The sequence below is a fragment of the Eptatretus burgeri genome, chromosome 4 (assembly GCF_056783735.1).
Source record: "Eptatretus burgeri isolate ZD-2024b chromosome 4, Ebu_testis_v1, whole genome shotgun sequence".
Lineage (NCBI taxonomy): Eukaryota > Metazoa > Chordata > Myxini > Myxiniformes > Myxinidae > Eptatretus > Eptatretus burgeri.
This window is the reverse complement of record NC_140964.1, coordinates 3,868,047-3,889,959: the sequence shown is the minus strand read 5'-3', so window position 1 is coordinate 3,889,959 and position 21,913 is coordinate 3,868,047. Positions and strand designations below refer to the sequence as shown.

Sequence of the window (21,913 nt, the reverse complement as noted above, 5' to 3'; positions counted from 1 at the left end):
TCAGGAGTAGGATCGAGGGGGGGGGTATAATGGGTGATACCTCAGGAGTAGGATCGAGGGGGGGTATAATGGGTGATACCTCAGGAGTAGGATCGAGGGGGGTATAATGGGTGATACCTCAGGAGTAGGATCGAGGGGGGTATAATGGGTGATACCTCAGGAGTAGGATCGAGGGGGTATAATGGGTGATACCTCAGGAGTAGGATCGAGGGGGGGTATAATGGGTGATACCTCAGGAGTAGGATCGAGGGGGGTATAATGGGTGATACCTCAGGAGTAGGATCGAGGGGGGTATAATGGGTGATACCTCAGGAGTAGGATCGAGGGGGTATAATAGGCGATACCTCAGGAGTAGGATCGAGGGGGGTATAATGGGTGATACCTCAGGAGTAGGATCGAGGGGGGGTATAATGGGTGCTACCTCAGGAGTAGGATCGAGGGGGGGTATAATGGGTGCTACCTCAGGAGTAGGATCGAGGGGAGGGTATAATGGGTGATACCTCAGGAGTAGGATCGAGGGGAGGGTATAATGGGTGATACCTCAGGAGTAGGATCGAGGGGGGGTATAATGGGTGCTACCTCAGGAGTAGGATCGAGGGGGGGTATAATGGGTGCTACCTCAGGAGTAGGATCGAGGGTGAGATTAAGAAATCATCACAAGGAGAGATCGCTGTGTGAAAGAGAAGGTTCCATGATGTTTGAACACGAAGTTTTATTGATAAACAAAACATGATGGAGACTCCATGAGGTCGAACGGAGAAGCGAAGGTAAAGGTGAAACGGGCAGAACAAAGGCTGTGGGTGGATGTGGTGGCGGTAGTTGTGGTGATGGTGGTGGTCGTAGTAGTAGTGGTGGTGGTAGTCGTAGTCGTGGTGATGGTGAAGTGGTAACTGAGGGGAGGATCGGTGGATAGGTGACCTCGTATCGAAAACGATCAAAGAGGTACTGTACTTACTCTACCTGTATGTGAAAAGGTAGATATGGGGTTTATCGTTTAAGGAAAAGAATTAATAATCAATAGAAGAGGAATAATAAAATGGAGGATGATGTAAAAGATACACAATGTTAAATAAGAAACCAAATGGGTCCGTTCACCAGGAGACAATATCATTGTTGGGAGGAAGATATTTTGAATGGAAGAAACAGGGTCGGTGTGAGATCACACAACGGAGATCACGATTGAAGGGAAAGCGGGAGTATGGTGGCGGTTAGAGGGGGGAGAGTGGAATAGCAGGGGATCGAGGGTCGGGGGAGCGGTGAGTCAAGGGATTCAGATGGACATGTAGCAGATGGGTGGGATGCAAGTCAAGACTTGGAAGTGGAATTGTTTATTTTATAGCAAGTGGCGAGGGAGGTTAAGAGGTGTGGGGGGGTGATAAGAGAAGGTGTGGTGGGTGATAAGAGAAGGTGTGGGGGGTGATAAGAGAAGGTGTGGGGGGTGATAAGAGAAGGTGTGGGGGTGATAAGAGAAGGTGTGGGGGGTGATAAGAGAAGGTGTGGGGGAGGGGTGATAAGGGAGGGGTAGGGCAGGGAGGATAAGAGAAAGTGTGGGGGGAGGGGGATGATAATGAAGGGGTAGGGTAGGGAGGATAAGAGAAGGTGTGGGGGGTGATAAGGGAGGGGTAGGGCAGGGAGGATAAGAGAAGGTGTTTGAGGGGATGATAAGGGAGACGTAGTGAAGGGAGGCGAAGAGAAGGTGTGGGGGGTGATAAGGGAGGGGTAGGGCAGGGAGGATAAGAGGTGTGGGGAGTGGGGAGGATGATAAGGGAGGGGTAGGGCAGGGAGGATAAGAGGTGTGGGGAGGATGATAAGGGAGGGGTAAGGTAGGGAGGATAAGAGAAGGTGTGGGGGATGATAAGGGAGGGTTAGGGAAGGGAGGTTAAGAGGTGTGGGGGGATGATAAGGGAGGGGTTCGGGAGGATAAGAGAAGGTGTGGGGGGATGATAAGGGAGGGGTAAGGTAGGGAGGATAAGAGAAGGTGTGGGGGGGATGATAAGGGAGGGGTATGGCAGGGAGGATAAGAGGTGTGGGGGGATGATAAGGGAGGGGTAAGGTAGGGAGGATAAGAGAAGGTGTGGGGGGATGATAAGGGAGGATAAGAGGTGTGGGGGGATGATAAGGGAGGGGTTCGGGAGGATAAGAGAAGGTGTGGGGGGGGATGATAAGGGAGGGGTAAGGTAGGGAGGATAAGAGAAGGTGTGGGGGGGGATGATAAGGGAGGGGTATGGCAGGGAGGATAAGAGGTGTGGGGGGATGATAAGGGAGGGTTAGGGAAGGGAGGATAAGAGGTGTGGGGGTGATAAGGGAGGGGTATGGAGGATAAGAGAAGGTATGGGGAGGGGGATGATAAGGGAGGGGTAGGGTTGGGAGCATCCTGGAGGAGGTGAGGAGGCAGCATAATGAAGGAGGTGACGAGGGAGGATAATGGAGGAAGTGAGAGGGAGGATAATGGCGGAGGTTAGGGAGGATAATGGAGGAGGTGAGGAGGGAGGATAATGCATGAGGTGGGGAGGAAGGATAATGGTGGAGGTGGGGAGAGAGGATTATGGTGGTGGAGAGAGAGGATAATGGATGAGGTGGGGAGGGAGGATAATGGTGGAGGTGGGGAGAGAAGATCATGTAGCAGATGGGTGGGATGCAAGTCGAGAAGGACATTACTTATGGGGTAGAGGACGGAAGGCCGACTTGGGATCATTTTTAATTGGCTTGTGGATACAATGTTTGGGGGGTGGGGTAGGTGGCAAAGCCCGAAAGAAAAAAACAGCAAAATTTGAAAAAAAAAGTAGAGAAATAAAGGAGGCATTAATGAGATGTGCAGATAATGATGCATGGATCTGGATGGAGAGTAGCTGGATGAGGAATAGAGGATGGAAGAGGAAACTACAAGGAGAAGATAGTTTGGAGTGGATTGGATGGGGGGGGGGTAGCGCGATTTGGTGAATCACGTCGAGGGGACGGGAACATGAGGGGGATAAAAGGGATAAAAGATGGAGGAGGGATGGATTATAAGAGTAAGTCCGATTGAGGTTGGGGAGGGAGGGATGGAAGGATCGGCATCGTTTAGGTGGGGGAGGAGGTTGGAATGATAAAGCAAAATGTGGTTGGGGGCAGGTGGTAGGGAAAGCATGAGGGATGGGGGAAGGATTATAAGCATAAGTAAAGTGGTTGGGGGGGTGTGGTGGAAGGGTAAGTACATTAGTAAAGAGGTAGAGGGGTTGTGGTGGAAGGGTAAGTATATTAGTAAAGTGGTTGGGAGGGATGATTGTGGTGTAAGTATATATTAGTAAAGTGGTTGGGAGGGATGATTGTAGTGCAAGTATATATGAGTGAAGTAGTTGGATGGATGATTGTGGTGTAAGTATATATTAGTAAAGTGGTTTGGGTGGATGATTTTGGTATAAGTATATAGTAGTAAAGTGGTTGGGTAGATGATTGTGGTGTAAGTATATATTAGTAAAGTGGTTGGGTAGATGATTGTGGTGTAATATATATTAGTAAAGTGGTTGGGTAGATGATTGTGGTGTAAGTATATATTAGTAGTGGTTGGGTAGATGATTGTGGTGTAAGTATATATTAGTAAAGTGGTTGGGTAGATGATTGTGGTGTAAGTATATATTAGTAAAGTGGTTGGGTAGATGATTGTGGTGTAAGTATATATTAGTAAAGTGGTTGGGTAGATGATTGTGGTGTAAGTATATATTAGTAAAGTGGTTTGGGTGGATGATTGTGGTGTAAGTATATATTAGTAAAGTGGTTGGGTAGATGATTGTGGTGTAAGTATATATTAGTAGTGGTTGGGTAGATGATTGTGGTGTAAGTATATATTAGTAAAGTGGTTGGGTAGATGATTGTGGTGTAAGTATATATTAGTAAAGTGGTTGGGAAGGAAGATTGTGGTGTAAGTATATATTAGTAAAGTGGTTGGGAGGGTGGTGGCATGAGTGGAGTTGTTGAAAGTGTACGTGGGAGGCCTGTCTGGGTAAAAGACACGAAATGGAACAAACGTGGGAGGAAACAGTGAGATGGGAAACGCTGGGAGCCGGCTGGAGGGGTGGAAAGGGGAGGGGGATGGGGTGGAAAGGGGAGGGGGCGTGAACACAACATGTTGGCAGTGTCGAGGTTCATGAGGGATGGGGTTTGGGACACGTGGGAATTAAATTTATTTTTAAGAATAGGAGAGTGGGTCAAAGGGAGAAGGGTACACGTGAAGTCCAGGCACGCGGGGGGGGGGCGGGTGGGAGTGAGATTGTGTGCATTGATGTGGAAGAGAAACCGAGCTGTGGCCTGTGGATTGAGAATGTGGAGGATTCGAGTCGGCGGAAAACTGGCATTAGGAGGGATGGATTAAGCTGGGGGAGCGGTGCAAGAGGGGAGAATGTTCGGGTTTGGCTCGGGGGAGAAATGAGAGGCGATATGTGGCTCGGGGGAGGAAGGAGGGGCGATATGTGGTTCGGGGGAGGAAGGAGGTGCGATATGTGGTTCGGGGGAGGAAGGAGGGGCGATATGTGGCTCGGGGGAGGAAGGAGGGAGAGGGATAAGGTGAAGTAAGGGTGGGAGGAACCGACAGGAAAAAGGAGGGGAGGGGATGAAGGTGGAATATGGGAGGCAGATAAGTGAGGAGGGACGGAAGAACGGGAGGAAGGAGGGTTTAAATGGGGGTGGGGTGGGGATGGTGTGGGTCGGGGAGGCTGGAGTGGATTGGATTGGATTAGGGTGGGGAGTGACAGGGTGGAGTGGATTGGGGTGGGGTGGGGTGGGGAGGAGAGGGGGAGGGTTAACATCAGCCGCCCGTGGGTGGAAACACTCCGGTGTGTGTGTGTGTGTGGTGTTGCCATCGGACGTCTGGGCGAGCACCGTCCTCGGGCCTCTTTTTCCTCGTCTTCATCTTCCCGGTTGTCCCCGAACCCGCGGCTTCGCTGCCAATCGACCTCAGTCCCCAAGGAAACGTTGTGGATATTTCTTTATCTTCACCACTCAAGTTTACTCATCACAGACGAGGCACCACGAAGGACAAGTGCGACCCCTCCCTCTCTCTCTCTCTCTCTCACCCAAAGTCCGCGGGTAAGCGCCGACTCTCGTCCGGCGACTCTTTCGGGTGAACTCCCCCCCCCTGGACTGCCGGGGCTGGGCGACCCGTGACGTCGATATGTTATTTTTTTGTAACCTCATTAACTTCATAGTTTGTCTCTATTTATTACTTGTACAGTTTCACCGGTTATTACTCTGTTGTTGTTTTGTCCGTTTTTGTTGTTTTTAACTTTTACGCATCGCTCAGCCGGAAAGGGCGGGGCCTCGACGGCCTTGTGGAGCACAAAGCACGTGTTCGCCTCGGAAAATTTAATAATAATAATAATAATAATAATAATAATAATAATAATAAGTAGTGTGTTCTCTGTGAATTACTGGGACATGACTGTAGTGAATTTTTATCCGTGTGCCGTTCTCGTTTCGAGAACGGACGGTTTCCGATGATGGAGTAACGGCTTTACAAGTTTCATGGGGTCTTCCGACACACGTGGCCTATTGTTTGCCGTCCTGAGAGAGAGAGTAAATAAATTAATAATGTTCCTTATTTCGACGGACCAACCTGGCGGCCTCGAACTGGCCCACGCCGTTCCACGTTCCCCGTTCACCTGGTGGGAGTCGCATCGTCGTTTCTCGCTACCTGTGTTCCAGTGTTTACACTGATCGATGATTTAACGGATAATTAACGAGGTGCCAGCCCTTGATGATGTTGCTTTCGTTCGTCATGAAGCCTGGCATCACGTGACGTGTCGCAGGACACTGAGTCAACCACAACCTGATTCTAAGATCCAATAACACGACACGAGGTTTCAACTTTTAACATCACGAGGACACTCATGGAAGTATTACATGACATGACGACCTTCACTTTGGAACAGTTCTTCATCACAGAGAGAGAGTCAGTACAGGGAGAGAGAGAGGGAGAGTCAGGGAAAGAGTCAGGGAAAGAGAGAGAGAGAGAGAGAGAGAGAAAGAGAGAGAAAGAGAGACAGAGAGAGAGAGAGAGAGAGAGAGAGAGAGAGAGAGAGAGAGAGAGAGAGAGAGAGAGGCAGAGAGAGAGAGAGAGAGTCAGAGAGAGAGAGATAGAGTCAGAGAGAGAGAGAGAGAGTCAGAGAGAGAGAGAGAGAGAGTCAGAGAGAGAGAGAGAGAGAGAGAGAGAGAGAGAGAGAGAGAGAGAGAGAGAGAGAGAGGGAGAGAGAGAGAGAGAGAGAGAGAGAGAGAGAGAGAGAGAGAGAGAGAGAGAGAGAGAGAGAGAGAGAGAGACAGAGAGAGAGAGAGAGAGAGAGAGAGAGAGAGAGAGAGAGAGAGAGAGAGAGAGTCAGAGAGAGAGAGAGAGAGTCAGAGAGAGAGAGAGAGAGTCAGAGAGAGAGAGAGAGAGTCAGAGAGAGAGAGAGAGTCAGAGAGAGCCAGAGAGAGAGAGAGCCAGAGAGAGAGAGAGACTGCGAGAGAGAGAGACTGCGAGAGAGAGAGAGAGACTGCGAGAGAGAGACTGCGAGACTGCATCCTCTATCAGAAAACGTGTGTGTGTGTGTGTGTGTGTATATGTGTCACCCTGGTGATGTCGCTGTACCCCACTCATCTGCTCCTCACTCTCTTCCACCTTGCCACCCACTCCAAACATTCGATAAACGAAAATATTTAATTGGCGGTGTCGTCGTGTTGATTTAGTGCAGGCATGATGGGTCAAATGGCCTCATTCTGTGTTAAAAATTATTTTGCAAATCCTTCTTTGGATGGCCCAGAAACAAAGTGGCCACCTCGTGAGATCCTACAATGGTGTGTTCACATCCCATCCAAAGATGGACTCCTAAGGTTCTATCAATACCTATCTTTCATTGACGAGTGTTTACATCCAACATGAGTTGAAAGAATCAATAAAGTAGCAAACTGGCAAGTAGGCCTCGAGCTGAACAACCAAATTGTTTTCCTTTTCTTCATCTTCACTTCTTTCCAACCGAGCTCGACATTACGTTTACCTTTCGGGGTAATTGTCACACTTCAGGAAAGTATTTTGAAGTAGCAATGTCCACGACAACAACAAAGCATTTTCAGAACATCTTTCATCTAATGATTTTCAACACTGTTCGACCATCATTGTAGTTGGACCTTGTGTTGTATGAAGCACGCATGTTCAGTAACTTATCTCATCTCATCCCTGCACCCTGTGAGGTTCCCTTTTAAGAACCTTTTAAGAAGGTGGCTCTCAATACACTCAGAAATTGCGTTAATAAGCTCTGTGTTGACGTAAATATGCAATGTGATGCAAATATTTGAATCGTTCGATAACCTGAAAAGTTCAGGTTGTAATGGCATGAGGGTATCATATCGTGGAGGAATGCGACGCACGTAGCCTTCTGAAAATCGGTCAAGGAGTCTGCACCGGGATTCTGGGATCTTGAGCAACTTGTGTCATTTCAACGGAACCCTGTGGTTTACCTGATCTCCACTCGGTTTCATTTATTCTTCCTGCACTGGTAAACGTTCACACCGTTGCTCCATCTCGAAGAATGCTGTGATTCCATGAGTGTGATGTCATAAGCAACGTCATTCTATTTCCGTGATTTGAAGTCCCGTAACCTGAACCTGGGTTTTCGGTTTTTGTTTTGCCACACGCTTGTTCATGTACCATTTTGTGTTGCATTTCTTTTGTCCAACATTGTTCAGACTAGCAAAAACACCCAAGGCCATGAGGACCAATGAAAATTTGGTCCAATGGACCAACGGGCCTCCTAATACGAACAAAAGTACCGGTGTCCATTGACTGAAAAATTTAAAATTGTTTCATGGACTTTAAAAAGGCTAATTGTGTTGCACTCTCGGTTTCATTCAGCGCCAAAGCTCTGAACTACTTATACCACCCACTGCAAAATGGTGGTGCAACATCAGGCAGTGGAGATTGGATTTGTTTCAAACGCAGCGTGGGAAGTGGCCGCCATAAACGGGAGACAGACAAACGCACGAACAGTCTTCATGGTTCAATATATATATATATATATATATATATATATATATATATATATATATATATATATATATATATATATATATATATATATATATATATATATATATATATATATACATGAGGTACAGTTTGTGAGAACCGTATGTCCGTGAAAGTGATTCTGTCCATGAAAATAAATAAATAACATCCATTGAATGCAACACATTGAACCAAAACGTGAATTATTATTTTAAATCCAGGCCGATTCTTAAAACAATTGAACGAAGAATGCAAATGAGTAAAGAAACTTTAAATTTCGGCGATTATAAAGATGCCACAAAGTCAAGAATCAAGGTCGGGATTGTTAGGTCACACGAGGATTCATCACACGATGGGTAGGGCAACGACCTGGCCTCCATCAGCACCGCACTGACATCTTTATTTAATTTATATTTTCTTTATACAATGATGATGTGTCGATTGTCTTCGTTATACAATAATCACGACCCCATGCCTTTACTTGTTGGCATTACGCACCGTCCCTACATCATCTTTTTTTTTCAATCTTTGCCAAAATTTGATCTTGTTTGTGTAAATAAATGCGAATTAGCTTGTACTCCATTACAAGCATGTTGAAATGGCAAAGTAACCCAACGTGGATGTGCTGGGCAGAAGGTTAAAGCCATCCATAATTTTAACGCACGGCTGCTATAAGCATAACGCAACGATTGATGGCTCGGTCACTGGGTCAGGCAACAGAATGGAACTGTAGAAACCAAAAATGTGTGAATGGGATCTTGAGGGTCGTGCTGAGTTTGTTTCCTCACTAACGAATCATTAATTTTTGTGAAGGTTGGAAACATGACGAAGTTTATTGATGTCATCGGCACATTGTGTTCTCTCTTTGGTTGAATATTTGGCCAATTAGACTTCTCTCAAAAGATTGAAATTCTTCAGTGTGTGTGTGTGTGTGTGTGTGTGTGTGTGTGTGTGTGTGTGTGTGTGTGTGTGTGTGTGTGTGTGTGTGTGTGTGTGTGTGTGTGTGTGTGTGTGTGTGTGCGTGTGCGCACATGCTTGTTGAAAGAAAGCGAGGTACAAAGGTTGTGCATAAACTAAACACACAATATCATGTGCTTTGTCGTACAGTGGATGTGTATTGCATCATTGTGTTGATTTTTCTACAAAAGCCTCTTTATTGTGAAAGAGTAAAATTATTTAAAAAGAAAATCTTAATTGAGCAACTTTAGTGCTGAATCTCATTTAGTGGTGAACACACTTGATTCGAAAGCAGGAACAGGGTTGAGTGCAATTGGATGGACCATTTTACTTTTGCAAAGGCCACTTCGGTGTTCGTTTGACACGAAGACGGGTTTCACAAAGGAGAGAAGGACGAGGAACTGATGCCGTCCGGAATGTATTTGATCGGAAATAATTTCATGTCGACATTTGTTCAGTTGGTTGCATGCGGCCCTGTAATCAAGGGGGTCACGTGTCTGCCGTTATCTGAGCTGGCCAATTTCAGTGCAGTATAAAATGGACGGGGCAATAGATACATTAATGCTCTGCTTTTCCAGTCCCACATGCTTATCTCCTTTGGCTTGCAAAGCGGAGAACGTTACGAGCGACTCAACGTTTTAATTTATTCATGGCCTGGCCTTTTTGTGGCACAAGTGTGCTCCAGTGGTTGCATGGCTCGGCTGGTTTGTTTGAGTCAACAGAGGTTGCAAACTTGTCCAACTAATGAAACTAGGCCGAAGGACAAAAAAATACAAAAGTGGGAAAGATAAGGCGAATTCAGTTTTGAGTGCTACACAATGTGGCCTTCATGGATTCCAAGTCCACTTGAAATACTGTGCAGTTTTTGTGAAACCTTACAATGATTTGTTTGGTAAATCCTAAAGGTCAAGGTTGAACAATTGTTATAACATCCTTAAAAAAAAAAAAATTATTCCCCCTGTTCGTCCTCGTAGGTATTCAGCTCAGGGCTGAAGGCCCGTCCTCTGTGCTTGCGGTGGGACTTGCAGACGGTGGCTGCCATGGAGGTGCCACAGCCGCGTACTCTCGGCGAGCTGCAACTCTTCCGCCTGCTTGAGCGTGCCAACTTGCTGTCCTACTACAGCACGTTTGTGGAGCAGGGTGGGGATGATGTTCAGCAGCTGGTGGACGCAGGCGAGGTGTGTGATGATTGCTGTCACGTGGGAAGCGTTTTTTTTTTTTGTTTTTTTTCCTTTCCGTCCTTCACATTGACCCACTCGAGGTTAACAGACCTACCTTTAAACATTTATAGTCGGTGGCATAAGAAAATCATTTTATATGTGATGATGTATGCCTTTAGAAGGTCACGCAGACCTCAAATTATGATTAACTTTGAAGAGCAAAGTAAAAGGCCAAGGCAGTCGGGTCGGTTCGAAATTGTGTGGATATGGCATTTAATGGGGTTACGCAGGGTAAAAGCTGCCCGTGGGCCTTCAAGCTCATTAGAAAGTCATCTTGAGTGACTCGGAGACGATCCAGGGTGAAATTAGACAGGCTTGGGAAATGACTTCCACACGTCTGTGAAAGAAAGAAATAGTTGAAAGCTTATAGATCTGGAGCTTCTGTTGGGAAACGATTGAAAGTGGTAAAGTTGAGAAGGTAGTATCTATCAAATGGACTTGAAAGATCTCGAGTAAATTCATCGGTGCCTGTTGTTGATATGATATCCCTTGAACCACAGTTCCGAAGTATTTTTGCGTAGAAAAGGAAATTACGGAAATCCGATGAGCACGGGGCTTTTCAGATCGGTTTTCCAGCCTGTCGTTTGATCTCCAAATGAAGAAAAACAAACTTGGACCCAAAGCAAGGCTGCTGTGAAGGTAAAAAGAGAAATGAATTCATGATCGTGCCCAAAGCAGTGGCATCTCAAATAAATCCACCATATCGTCTTACTCACCTTCCCTTTCCTCTTCCCCTTTTACTCCCACGTTCCGTTCTCCATTCTTCTTCCCTTTGTCTCCTCCCTATTCCTCTTCCTTTCCTGCCTGATCTCTCCTGTCCCATCTGTTTTTATTCCCAGCTCCCTTTCCTCCTCTTCTCCTCTCACTCCCTGTTGAGTTGACACAAAAACGCAGTATCGTGAGGGTACTCGGACTCCAATGGTGTTGTTGATGTTACGGGAAATGCTCGAGACGCAAACTTCAGCGATTCTGAACCGGTACACGTTGAACCTGAAGTGGGTGTTCTTCAGTGATACGTGAATCCGTTAAGGTCACCAAAGCCCGCGTCCAACCTGGTTTCCTTGTGTGCACCTTTGTCGTGCCATGTCGCTTCCGGCAGGTACTGGCATCGGCATAACTATGTAGATACTTTTTTTTAACTCGCTTCAAGGATGTCTGAAGATGAGATATTCACCGTGACTTGGTTTACCTGATGCTAGATCTAAACCAGTGCATTCCTTGGTATATAATTTCCCTTGTTTGCAGATACCACCTGGCTTCCTGGCAAAGTTCATAGAGTGAGAAACATGGTGTTGGCTGAGCGGTTAGGGTGGCTGGCTTGGGATCTTAGGGTTCTGAGTTAGAGTCCTGTTGGCCACTGAATTTACACCAGGTGGGGTTGACTCAGCCTGTCATCTTCCGAGGTTGGCGAAATGAGAACCAGTGTACTGGTATACGTGCATAGCATCAGCGGCATAGTTGCGCCCCAACAAAATGATCGCTACCTAGCAGCCAAGCTGCCATACACAAGAAGAGGAATAATAATAATAATAATAATAATAATAATAATAATAATAAGAAGAAGAAGAAGAAGAAGAAGAAGAAGAAGAAGATCCTCGGTACCAAGGGTATAAATGAAAACTATGTTAAAAGTGTAAATCTCCCCGATTTATGGAAATGCTCTGTAAGGACAATACACGTATTGTGGTAATGCCAGTTTGGTACCCAGCTCCATCAACCGTCGTTTCAACAAGCAGTGATTGTGAAGATTGTCCCATCGAACACTTTCGAAAGAGAAGCCAAATATCCGAAAGCATTGACTGTCAGCTCTTGACGCGAACTTGATGGAACTGTGTGAATGTTGTGCTCCACCTTGACGTGGGGGCATTTGGATGGCTTGAGGATACATCGGCATCGAGTAGACATTCAAGTTTTTATTTAAACCACACATTTTAAGAAGTGAAGGCTCAATTAAGTGTGATTGGCAAGTGTGAAGACATTTCTGAGTGTTAACTAACCTCGACACATCACTGTGGCTTCAAATTTCACACTCTCTCAGTGACTCCTCTCTTAATCGGCTGCAGCAGCAATTGAAGATTTTTTTCACATTGCATTCTGGGAAAGTGACCTCTTGACATCACAATGTTATGGCTGTGCTGCAGTTTATATTTGTTTACACAAAACATAGAATCCGAATAAACATAGCTCTGAAAGTTGGTACTTAGGCCTAAGTCACATTTGCCACGGCGGCCGTGGGGTCTACAAAATCTACGGCCACTAGCAATTATAGGGCGGCTGCAGTATTTCCACGGTCACACAATGTAGCAGTCACATATCTTTTTATTTTTCGGGGAGCTGCACGGCGTATTAAGAAATTGTGGAGACCGAAAACGTGGGGGTGCCGTGCGGTCTTTGATTTGATGTCGCACGGTCACCTTAGGGCGTTCCTGCGGCGGCCATATAAGTTTCAAGGCAGACGCAAGGCGACTGCAGGGGGACCCTAAGGCGGACGTGCGGCCAGACGGACTGTAACGAGTGGGTTTTTTTTATTTTTTTTAGCAGTTCTTTTGTTTCGGCTTGTCGAATTGTTACGGCGAACGTAGAAATGAAAAAAGTTATAACTCCGCCTGCGCTACCACCCACCCACACTTGAGCTACCTTAAACTTGTGCCATTATCCCTGTCCCCCTCTCTCTCTCCAATGCTTCCAGGTACCTATCTAATTCCATTTTAAACCGTATCATGTTTCTGCGATCACTACCTTCCTCGTGAGACGATTCCATGCATTAACAACTCTTTGACTGCAAGACGTCTGCTTATTTCCGTCCTAACTCTTCGCTTCTTCATTTTCAGGCTATGGGCTCTGGTCCTATCACTGTCTATTCTGCTGAAAAACACAACATTAATTAAATCTAACAGTTTATCAACGTAAATTCACACGGTGGGGTGTAGAGGGTGGCGCATGGAGCAGTGGGAATTAGAATTTGAGCAGTGGGGCAGGCACGGACGTCAACAAGGTGTGTGTGTGTGTGTGTGTGTGTGTGTGTGTGTGTGTGTGTGTGTGTGTGTGTGTGTGTGTGTGTGTGTGTGTGTGTGTGTGTGTGTGTGTGTGTGTGTGTCATAGTTTGGCTGGGGTGAACATGGTTGTCGGGTGAGGAATGAGCAAACACAGCTCTTTCACTTTTTGATGAGACCTTCAAACATAAATCGCAATTACTGCACAGGTATCCAATCACCAATCCATACCTGAGGTTCCTACCATTCCTGCCAATATCCATGTACTCCATTATCCCCAAAGTGTCTTGGTACCAATGTCTGTCAAATTTAAAGCTATCTACTGTTTTTGCTGCCACTACCTATCCAGGTAGACGATTCCATGCATTAACCCGAGGGGGAGCACTTGGGAGAGTGCAAAATCTCCGCCGCCAATACTGCTGGGTCACTCAAGTGAACCTTATATCTTATTCATTAAATATGATGTCAACAGTGCTGACGGAGTTATAGTTCTTTTCTCCAACATTTTTTGGGGAGGTTGGGGGGGTTGGAAATCACTTAAAACATGTAAAAATGCAAAAAAAAATCAAAATTTTGTTGAAAAAAAAGTTGCAAATTTTTTTTTTCCTCTAACAATTTTTTTGGGGGGAGGTTGGAAATCACTTAAAAGATGTAGAAATGCAAAAAAAATTTCTTTTTTTGGGGGGGGGGTTTGAAATCACTTAAAACATGTAGAAATGCAAAAAAAAAAATCTCTAACAATTTTTTTTGGGGGGGGTAACAATTTTTTTTTGGGGGGGGGGGGGGGTTGGAAATCACTTAAAACATGTAGAAATGCAAAAAAAAAAAAAAATTTTTTTTCTCTAACAATTTTGGGGACCAAGTCCAAAATTTAATGTCATGATCCTTGGACCATACCTAACCCCCCCAACAAGTTTCGTCGAAATCCGTCGAGGAGTTTTTCCATAATACTGTTCACAAACAAACAAACAAACAAACAAACAGAAAGGGGTGAAAACAGTAACCTCCATCCATCTTCGAAGATGGCACAGGTTAACTGGAACGGTACTTGGTAGCGCGCATGCCTCCGCCAGGCTGAACAGTTTACGTTTTGTATTCCACTGGCAGGCCGGCACTGGATCCAGACCTTAACCATAATCTTAGCAGCTTGTTCTTGTCACTGACACAACTCACTCACCAAGTTTTGTCCGAATCCGTCCGTAACTTTTTGAGATATTGTGCGGTATATTGTTTTTGGCTCTATCTCTCAATGGTGAAGAATCACTTTAAAATTCCAGGATTCTGATCAAAATCCAGATCTTCACCAAAATCAATTTGTCCTCGTCACACACCCAACCTGTCCACCAAGCTTCATATGAATCCATTGACAACATTTTGAGATGGCATGCTCACAGACAAACAAACATGGCTGAAAACAACCTGCATCCATCTTCAGTGACAAAGGTAACTACTCTTTCTCTTTCTCTTTCTCTTTCTCTTTCTCTTTCTCTTTCTCTTTCTCTGGTAACTACTACTCTCTGAGTGAAAGACCCCTGCCTTAACACCATCCTTTCTTTACACTGAGGCTATGTCCCCTGGTTCTATCACTGCATCTCCATTCTACTGAAAAACTCTTCTGCACTTATTATGTCAACGTCCTTCATTATCGAAAACATCTCCATCGTATCCCCTCGTAATCGCCTCCTTTCTAGTGTTTAAAGCACTGACTCCTTCATCCGATCCTCGAGCTAGGCCCAGATTCAATTGAGTAGTTCTAAGCTGAACCCTCTCCATGGTATCTATGTGCTCCTGAACTGTGGTGACTAAAACTGCACACAATATTCTAGATGTGGCCCTCATTAAATTCCTGTACAATGTTAACACCACCTCTTTTGATTTATAAATGACCCCCCTCCTTATACAACCTAAAACCCTATTTTCGGTACCTATAGCTGCCTGGACCTGTGCTTCCTGCTTACCTCCCGTATCTAATACCACCCCCAGATCCTTCTCCTGTGTAACACATTCCAAAATTACCCCTTGCATCCTGTAATCTCTATTTTTATTGTGCTTTCCCATTCCCAACACTTTACACTTGCTCAGGTTAAATTCCATCTGCTAATGTTTTGCCAAATCTATGCAAGTAGATCAATACTTTCCTGTATCTGATCAGCGCCCCCATCTTCTATCCACCAGACATCACTCACACCCTCCCAGAAAGACATCCTCCCACTCACAGTCACTCTTTGCTTCCTATCATTAAGGCAGTTTGACAGCTTGCTATTGCTTGCCAAGTGGCTTGTTTGATTCAAAGTGCTCAAACAAACACTCCAACGGAACGGAGTGCTCGGCACCGCTAAAGCAACATGGCGGTTTCCATGTAAACAATACTATCGTGGTACTGAAACAAATGCAATCCGGCCGTCGTTTTCAGTTTTACTCAATCCTCGTGTGACAACTTCCCCAAACAAATGTATTGTGTTCGCAGCGGCTCCAGAGTCTGAGGAAGAGGGAAAGAAAGAAAGATAAGTGAATGGTGAGTCAGGAAGAGGAACCTCTTCGCAAGCTTATCTCTGGACCCGACCACTGTGCATTTGCCACCGTGGGATCTTTAACGTCCATCATCTAATTCCGGCAGACGGGGCGCCCAGTTTAACGTCCATCCGAGGGACGACACACACATTGATGAATCGCCCTGCCTGTGAAACACCGGGATGGAAGTTTACAGCTGGGCCGAGATTCAAACTCAGGCTAGTCACATCTCAGAGGAGAGTTTGCATACCTCAGGGTGATCCCGTGTTTGGCCGAGTCATTTCCAAGTTTGATGTAAATCTGGCGTAAAACTATTTCCCGGGGGGGGGGGGCATCATGTCTTAGGGAGTTTTCCAGTATATTGATGTAAATGCAAATCATCCAAGCCTATGTTTGTTTCGTGATGAACATAAAGCATTTTCCTTTCATCCAATCATTGAGATTTGAATTGTCCGATAGCGTTTGCTTGCCACCATTGTGTAAGTGGCATGATATGGTTTTGTCGAGTATGACCACGAGGTCAACTTGAACAGAACGGATAAAGGTGTAGACAGAACTGTAAATAGTATGTGGATACAGAAATGGCTGGTGTTTTGTGAGAAGGCTTGGATGGACAGCTATTCGTGTGTGTTGCCCTGCTCTGTGCGACGGGGTTAAAATACTGAAGACTGGTACAACCTTGTATTGACCATCGCTTCGACACTCCGAAGCATTAAAACAAAAAAATTGAGGCCAATAAACAAAAGATCATCACAAAATTTACAAACTACCTTGTAACTGATACATTTATTTGATTTTTCTCTGTTCAACAATAGAAATTAAAAGTTCATGTAATATAAACGCAATATTTCCATTGATTGGAAACTCATGTGTTGCGGGGAAATATCCTTCTGTAACACTCTCATCCTTCATGGTTCCCTTTTGTACATTGCCCCTCGCTATCCCATCTCCAGGTGCTGCACAATTCGTCATTGCCGGGCGACGAAGGCCTTGCGCACGCCCAAAGGGCATACTCGGTTTTCACTCCATTTTTCTTGTTTATTTGTTTGTCCAGGCGATATCTCAGCCATCCTTTGAGCTAGGAAGCTGAAATTTTGGCACAATAGTGAACAAGTGAAACTACATACCTGACTGAGCTCCACACCATGTACAAAGCTTTCATCTGCACCCTGATGGAGTACTGCTCTCCCCTCTGGGCTGGTGCTCCTGCCTCTCACCTTTCTCGGCTTCACGCTGTAGAAATCAAGGCATTTAGGATCATTGGTATCTTCCACGATGAGGCTGAGTCTTTGGGTCTCTCACTCTCTCACCGCAGGCAGGTCGGTGGACTTATTGTCTTCTACTGTCTCCTCTCTGGCTTCACCCCCCCCCTGCTCTGTCTGTGAAATGTCTTCCCCCCCCCTCCATATTTCCGCAGGGCAATCAAGGTCCGTCAGCAACCCCCTTCTGGTAAAACGACCAAAATCAAGAATTTCTGCTCACCTTCACTCATTCATTCCTCTTTTTTTTCCCACCTTTGGAACGAACTCCCACACTCTCTTCAATCTCACTCTTCCCTCCAGGTCTTCAAACCAGCTGTTCACCACCATCTCTTCTCTTCCCCCACCCAAATCCATGATCTTTCCTACCCCCGTAATCAACCCCAAACCCACCTCCTTTAAGTTTCCTGCTCTCCTTCCTGAAAGTCTCTGTCGTATAAGGACTTGAAAGTTCTTGTAGTGCCCATCTTGTTCACCTCATGTACCCCCACCCCATCCCTCTCCCCTCCACAGATCTCATGTCTCTGTTCCCCACTGTCTTGTGCTTCCCTCTCCCACCCCTCTTGTCTCCTACTCTTCTTGTACATTCTATGTGTTAGCTCTTATACGAGCCTCGACATTGTATATTAATAGATGAGCCATGTTCATCAATTTGGTACGTTATAGGCTTGGTGTTCTTTCGGTTTGAACACCTGTCCACCTTATAGATGCTCATTACCTCTGCCACCAAAGGTTAAAGAGGTTATGTTTTCACCCCTTTTTGTTTGTTTGTTTGTCTGTTATTTGTTTGTGTCCAGAATATCTCAAAAAATTGTCCGGATCCTGATCTGACTACTGGAATTTCAAAAGTAATTCTTCACCATTGAGAGACGAGGGTAAACTAATATATAGCACGATATCTCAAAAAGTTGTGGACGGATTCTGATGGAACTTTGTGGACAGTTTGGGTGTGTGACGAGGAAAAACTGATTAGAGTTTGGTGACGATCTGGATCCGGATTCGACTCCTAAAATTTTAAAAGTGATTCTTCACCAATGAGAGATAAGGCCAAAAACGATATTTGGCACGATATCTCAAAAATGTATTCGGCCAGATATGTTCTCGTGGATCAGGCATTGCGTGACGGAGGTATGCACTCACCCGAGTGCCCTTCTAGTTTTATATATTAATTGCTGCTTTTAGTTTTTTGCAAGTAGAAAAAAGTGGAAAAGGATGCTTGCCTTGCTTCATTGTCATGTGTCAAGTGTTGGATTGGTTTTTTTTAATTTTAACCCAGCACTTAAGGATAAAAACACAAAGTGTATCATGCCACTTGAGTATGAGGGGCTTGTGACACGTTCGGGTAGTCTGCAAAATGTATCGAAGCTTGCCTAGGTAATCTAATAGGTTGTTGATTTACGAGAGGAATCAGATCTAGGGCCCTGCGGGCTCACAGGCTGTCGGGTGGATGTGGGAGAAATTGCACCATTAAGGGCAGCAGCTGCTTTTGAGCATCGAGCAAGTCAGCCAGCTGTAAGTGAAAGAAGCCCTTGTTGCTTTAAGCAAAAAGCTTAGGAGGTTAGGTATGGCGGCCGACTGAGTTAAAAGCGTGGGAGAGGTCTAGATAGATCGCCCTGATCTCATGTTTGATGATCCAGTATTGTTTCCCATCATCCGGTCAACAAAAGGCCTGAGTTAGGCATACAGTGACCGGCGTCGAAGCAAAATTGATTATCAGTGACCATGAATTTGTGGAATGCTACCTTGTGGTCCTCTGTGATTAATGATATACAGGATTAACTTTTCTAATGGAAAAGGTGTTAAGGTCCTTTAATTGAGGGGTAAGTTTTATTGTTGTCTGAATGGACCGATGTCGATGTCATATTATGGTCATGGAAAGATTTTTGCTTCTTTTGCATACAGAGTCGAGGTTTGTGGAAGAGCTAGTATACTGAACGGATCAGCACGTAACGAGACAAAAGGAACATTAGATAAGAGTGGTGGGGGGGGGGGGCACCAACAGTGGAATTGAAGGACAAGATAGAGCGTGACTTGGACAAACAAATGGGTGTGGGGAGGAATTGTGAGCAGGAAAAGATGCTTGGGGTGGACAATATGGATACAGAAGGAAACTCTCAGGAAGGAAAAACTGGAAATTTGGAGGAAGAGGACTTAGGGTGGCTGAATAAGGGGGGGGGGGTGAGGGGAGAGGGAGTTAACGAGGGTAGAAATATCATGGTTTTGGATGGTGGGGGGGGGGTCTCAGATGGGTGGTGAACAGCTGTCTTTAAAGACCTTGAGGGCAGAACGAGATTGAAGAGAATGTGTAAATTGGTTCCACAGGCGGGGAAAAAAGAGGAACGAATGAGTGGAGGTGAGCAGTGGTCCTGGATTTAGGTCGTTTCACCAGAAGCGGGTTAATCATGGATCGTGCGCACCCTGCAGGAACCTGGGTGGCAGGGGGGGACAAAGCACGGAAAGAGCAGAGAGGGTGCAAGACCAGAAACGAGGTGGTTCAATTTATCTTCGTCATGGGCAAAAATGGCAGATAATAAATAACTTGTATGCAGGTGTAAATGTTCTTGCTTGAGCCCACACGGTGTGCATCTACATTTTAGAGGCCAAGAATTTCCATAACACGAATAACAAAACAGTGTATTTTGTAACAAGTCTCTTAATTTGATCACACAACGAAACATCTGATATGTTGGTATGACAAATCTCTTGAAATGTAATCATATGTAGATTCACACCTCCATGACATTGAATCATTCGGGTCGTGAATGTACTGGAGACGCAGCAAACGTTTCCAGACGTGAACCAGAAACTCCATTTATATGATTTTAAGGAACTTTATTTTCCAATCGCTTTTAAGCAGATCTGGGGATATCTCTTGCGAGGTTGAGATGCTGGACTTCGTCCGTTGTTTCCAACTGAAAATGAAAATCGACAATACAGTACGCTCAATATTTTCCTCTAGGTTCTGTGGCAGAGTCATCTCGCAAAGCTTTTTCCGTACATCACCAGGATGGGTTATGAAGGGTCGGCTTTACTTTCGTTTCCAAGATCTCCCTTCGTCCGGCACCTCCATGGTGCTCCCAAAGGAAACGATCCTCTGTGACTATGATGTCACCACATCCCGAAGACCATTTTCAAGCCGTCGTTTCCTCACAAGCTTGCTGCTGATGGATGTGCTCCTTCAGGACCATTCCAGTTTTCATCTATGTAGATTGTGGCAACTTCGAAGGATTTGAATATCGGTTGTGTGGACAGGGATGTTTTTATTTTTCCTGTCGTACTCAAGTGTCGATTTCTTCTTCTTTTTTGACTCTTAATTGAGGAGCTGAACCTCCGTGGTTGTTTGTCTCTTTTGCCAATTGTTCTTCCATGTCTCCTGAAAGATGGCTTTATTCTCCCGGTCCGTGAATTTGATGAAAGGCATATAAACGTTTCAAAAAATAAAAAAAATACCCTGGACAAGAGAACAAGGACGTGCAATTATTTGCACCCGGCTTCACCTTGAGCTATATCCATTTTTATCTCAGAGTCCTTGCTGTCAGAGTTTCGTAAATCCTTCCTCACTCAGACTCGTTCAGCCCTCGATGATCCTGTTGTGCACAAGCTCCTGGCATGATTGTGTCTACTCTGTCTTCAATTAACATCTGAATGCAGTGGCCGCAGAATTCCGTCCCTTTACACCCTGTTCCACATTTCGCGGGCTTGCGTGAGATTGTGTGTCACGTGACGCCTGTCCCGTTGGAGTGAGCAACGAGTGTATTTTTGAGCCTGGCCGCTTCCCATAAGGACTCTCGGGATCTCCAAGCTAATTGCATTGTTGAGCTTACGGAGCAGCAGAAAAGTCTCGGTTTTCTTGGGACCTTGTCACGTGATGGACTCATTCTTGCCTTACCATTCATCAGCGTTTTGAACACGCTGACGTCTTCAGTCATTCTTGCGAGACCTCACAGTTTTGATTCGGTTCAAGCCTGATGAAGGCCATTAAACTAGTACGCCTCGGCTATAGCTACTAAAGGGGCTGTCACACCTTGACGATTTAGCCAACCTATGCCGATTTATGAAAAATTTGCCTAATACGCTGGCACACGTCTAATACGTTATGGGTAGGTTTTGTATACGTTAAGAGCACGCTGAAAAACACTGCCATAAGTCGTAGTACGCTGGCTTTAATCGTTGAACTTTGTGGTTTTTCTCAAATTTTCATATGCTTAAAATTTTACGACGTACTCGGCGTTTGGCTCACACGTTCCGCTACGCTGGCCATAAGGTTTAGGCACGTTATACGATCGTTGACACTCGTTATTTATATGTTACTCATATATGGAAAGACGTTGAGGTAACATTTGCGTACCCGAAACTTATTCATAAACTCTAGGTAACGTTTTATAAGCACGCTACATGAACGTTGTTCACAGCTCGCAATGCACTACTTGAAAGTTTCTCATACATCGAAACACATCAAAGTAATGTTTAGGGAACCCATGACTTATTTATAATCTATGAGTAACATGCTTGGGAATTAGTTGTAGAGCATGTCCTACAACAAATACGTATGTAGACGTATTTGACGTCTTCAGGACGACCATAGAACTTGCTGAACGCGTTTCCAACAAACAGCTGACGTAGAATGACGTATTCGCAGCGATTTGGGGAATTGGTATATAAAAAGGGCCTTCGCAGGAGGAACCCATCTTTTTTTTATACTTCGTGGTGAGTACATGTCCATGTCATTCCGAGAGATGGAGGATACGTCAAGGCTGAGACGACAATACCTACCTGTCCTCGAACATCAACATGACCTCATCGAGTTGACACTGCACCACTTGCGTGCCAATAGAGCCGGGAGAAGAAGACGTGAACGGAGGAGAAGGGACTGGGTGAGACCATGGATCGGGAGGCGACGCCATTACGGCATATATGACCAGCTCATGGTGGAACTCCGGAACGAGGACCACGCATCGTTCATCA

The 21,913-nt window shown here is 45.4% G+C and overlaps 1 protein-coding gene across 5 annotated transcripts in view; it reads left to right on the top strand.

The window, feature by feature from the left end:
* Window positions 1–21,913, top strand: part of LOC147027360 (NGFI-A-binding protein 1-like) — a 60,252-nt gene that overhangs the window by 6,825 nt on the left and 31,514 nt on the right. For 2 of the 5 annotated variants that reach the window (XM_085876705.1, XM_085876709.1), the window contains exon 2: window positions 9,940–10,143. In XM_085876705.1, the coding sequence (XP_085732831.1) occupies window positions 9,940–10,143 (204 nt within the window). Of the gene's footprint in view, window positions 1–4,748; window positions 5,062–5,402; window positions 5,637–9,939; window positions 10,144–21,913 lie in introns of those variants that run through there. The other 3 variants (XM_085876708.1, XM_085876706.1, XM_085876707.1) reach the window with 3 other exon arrangements.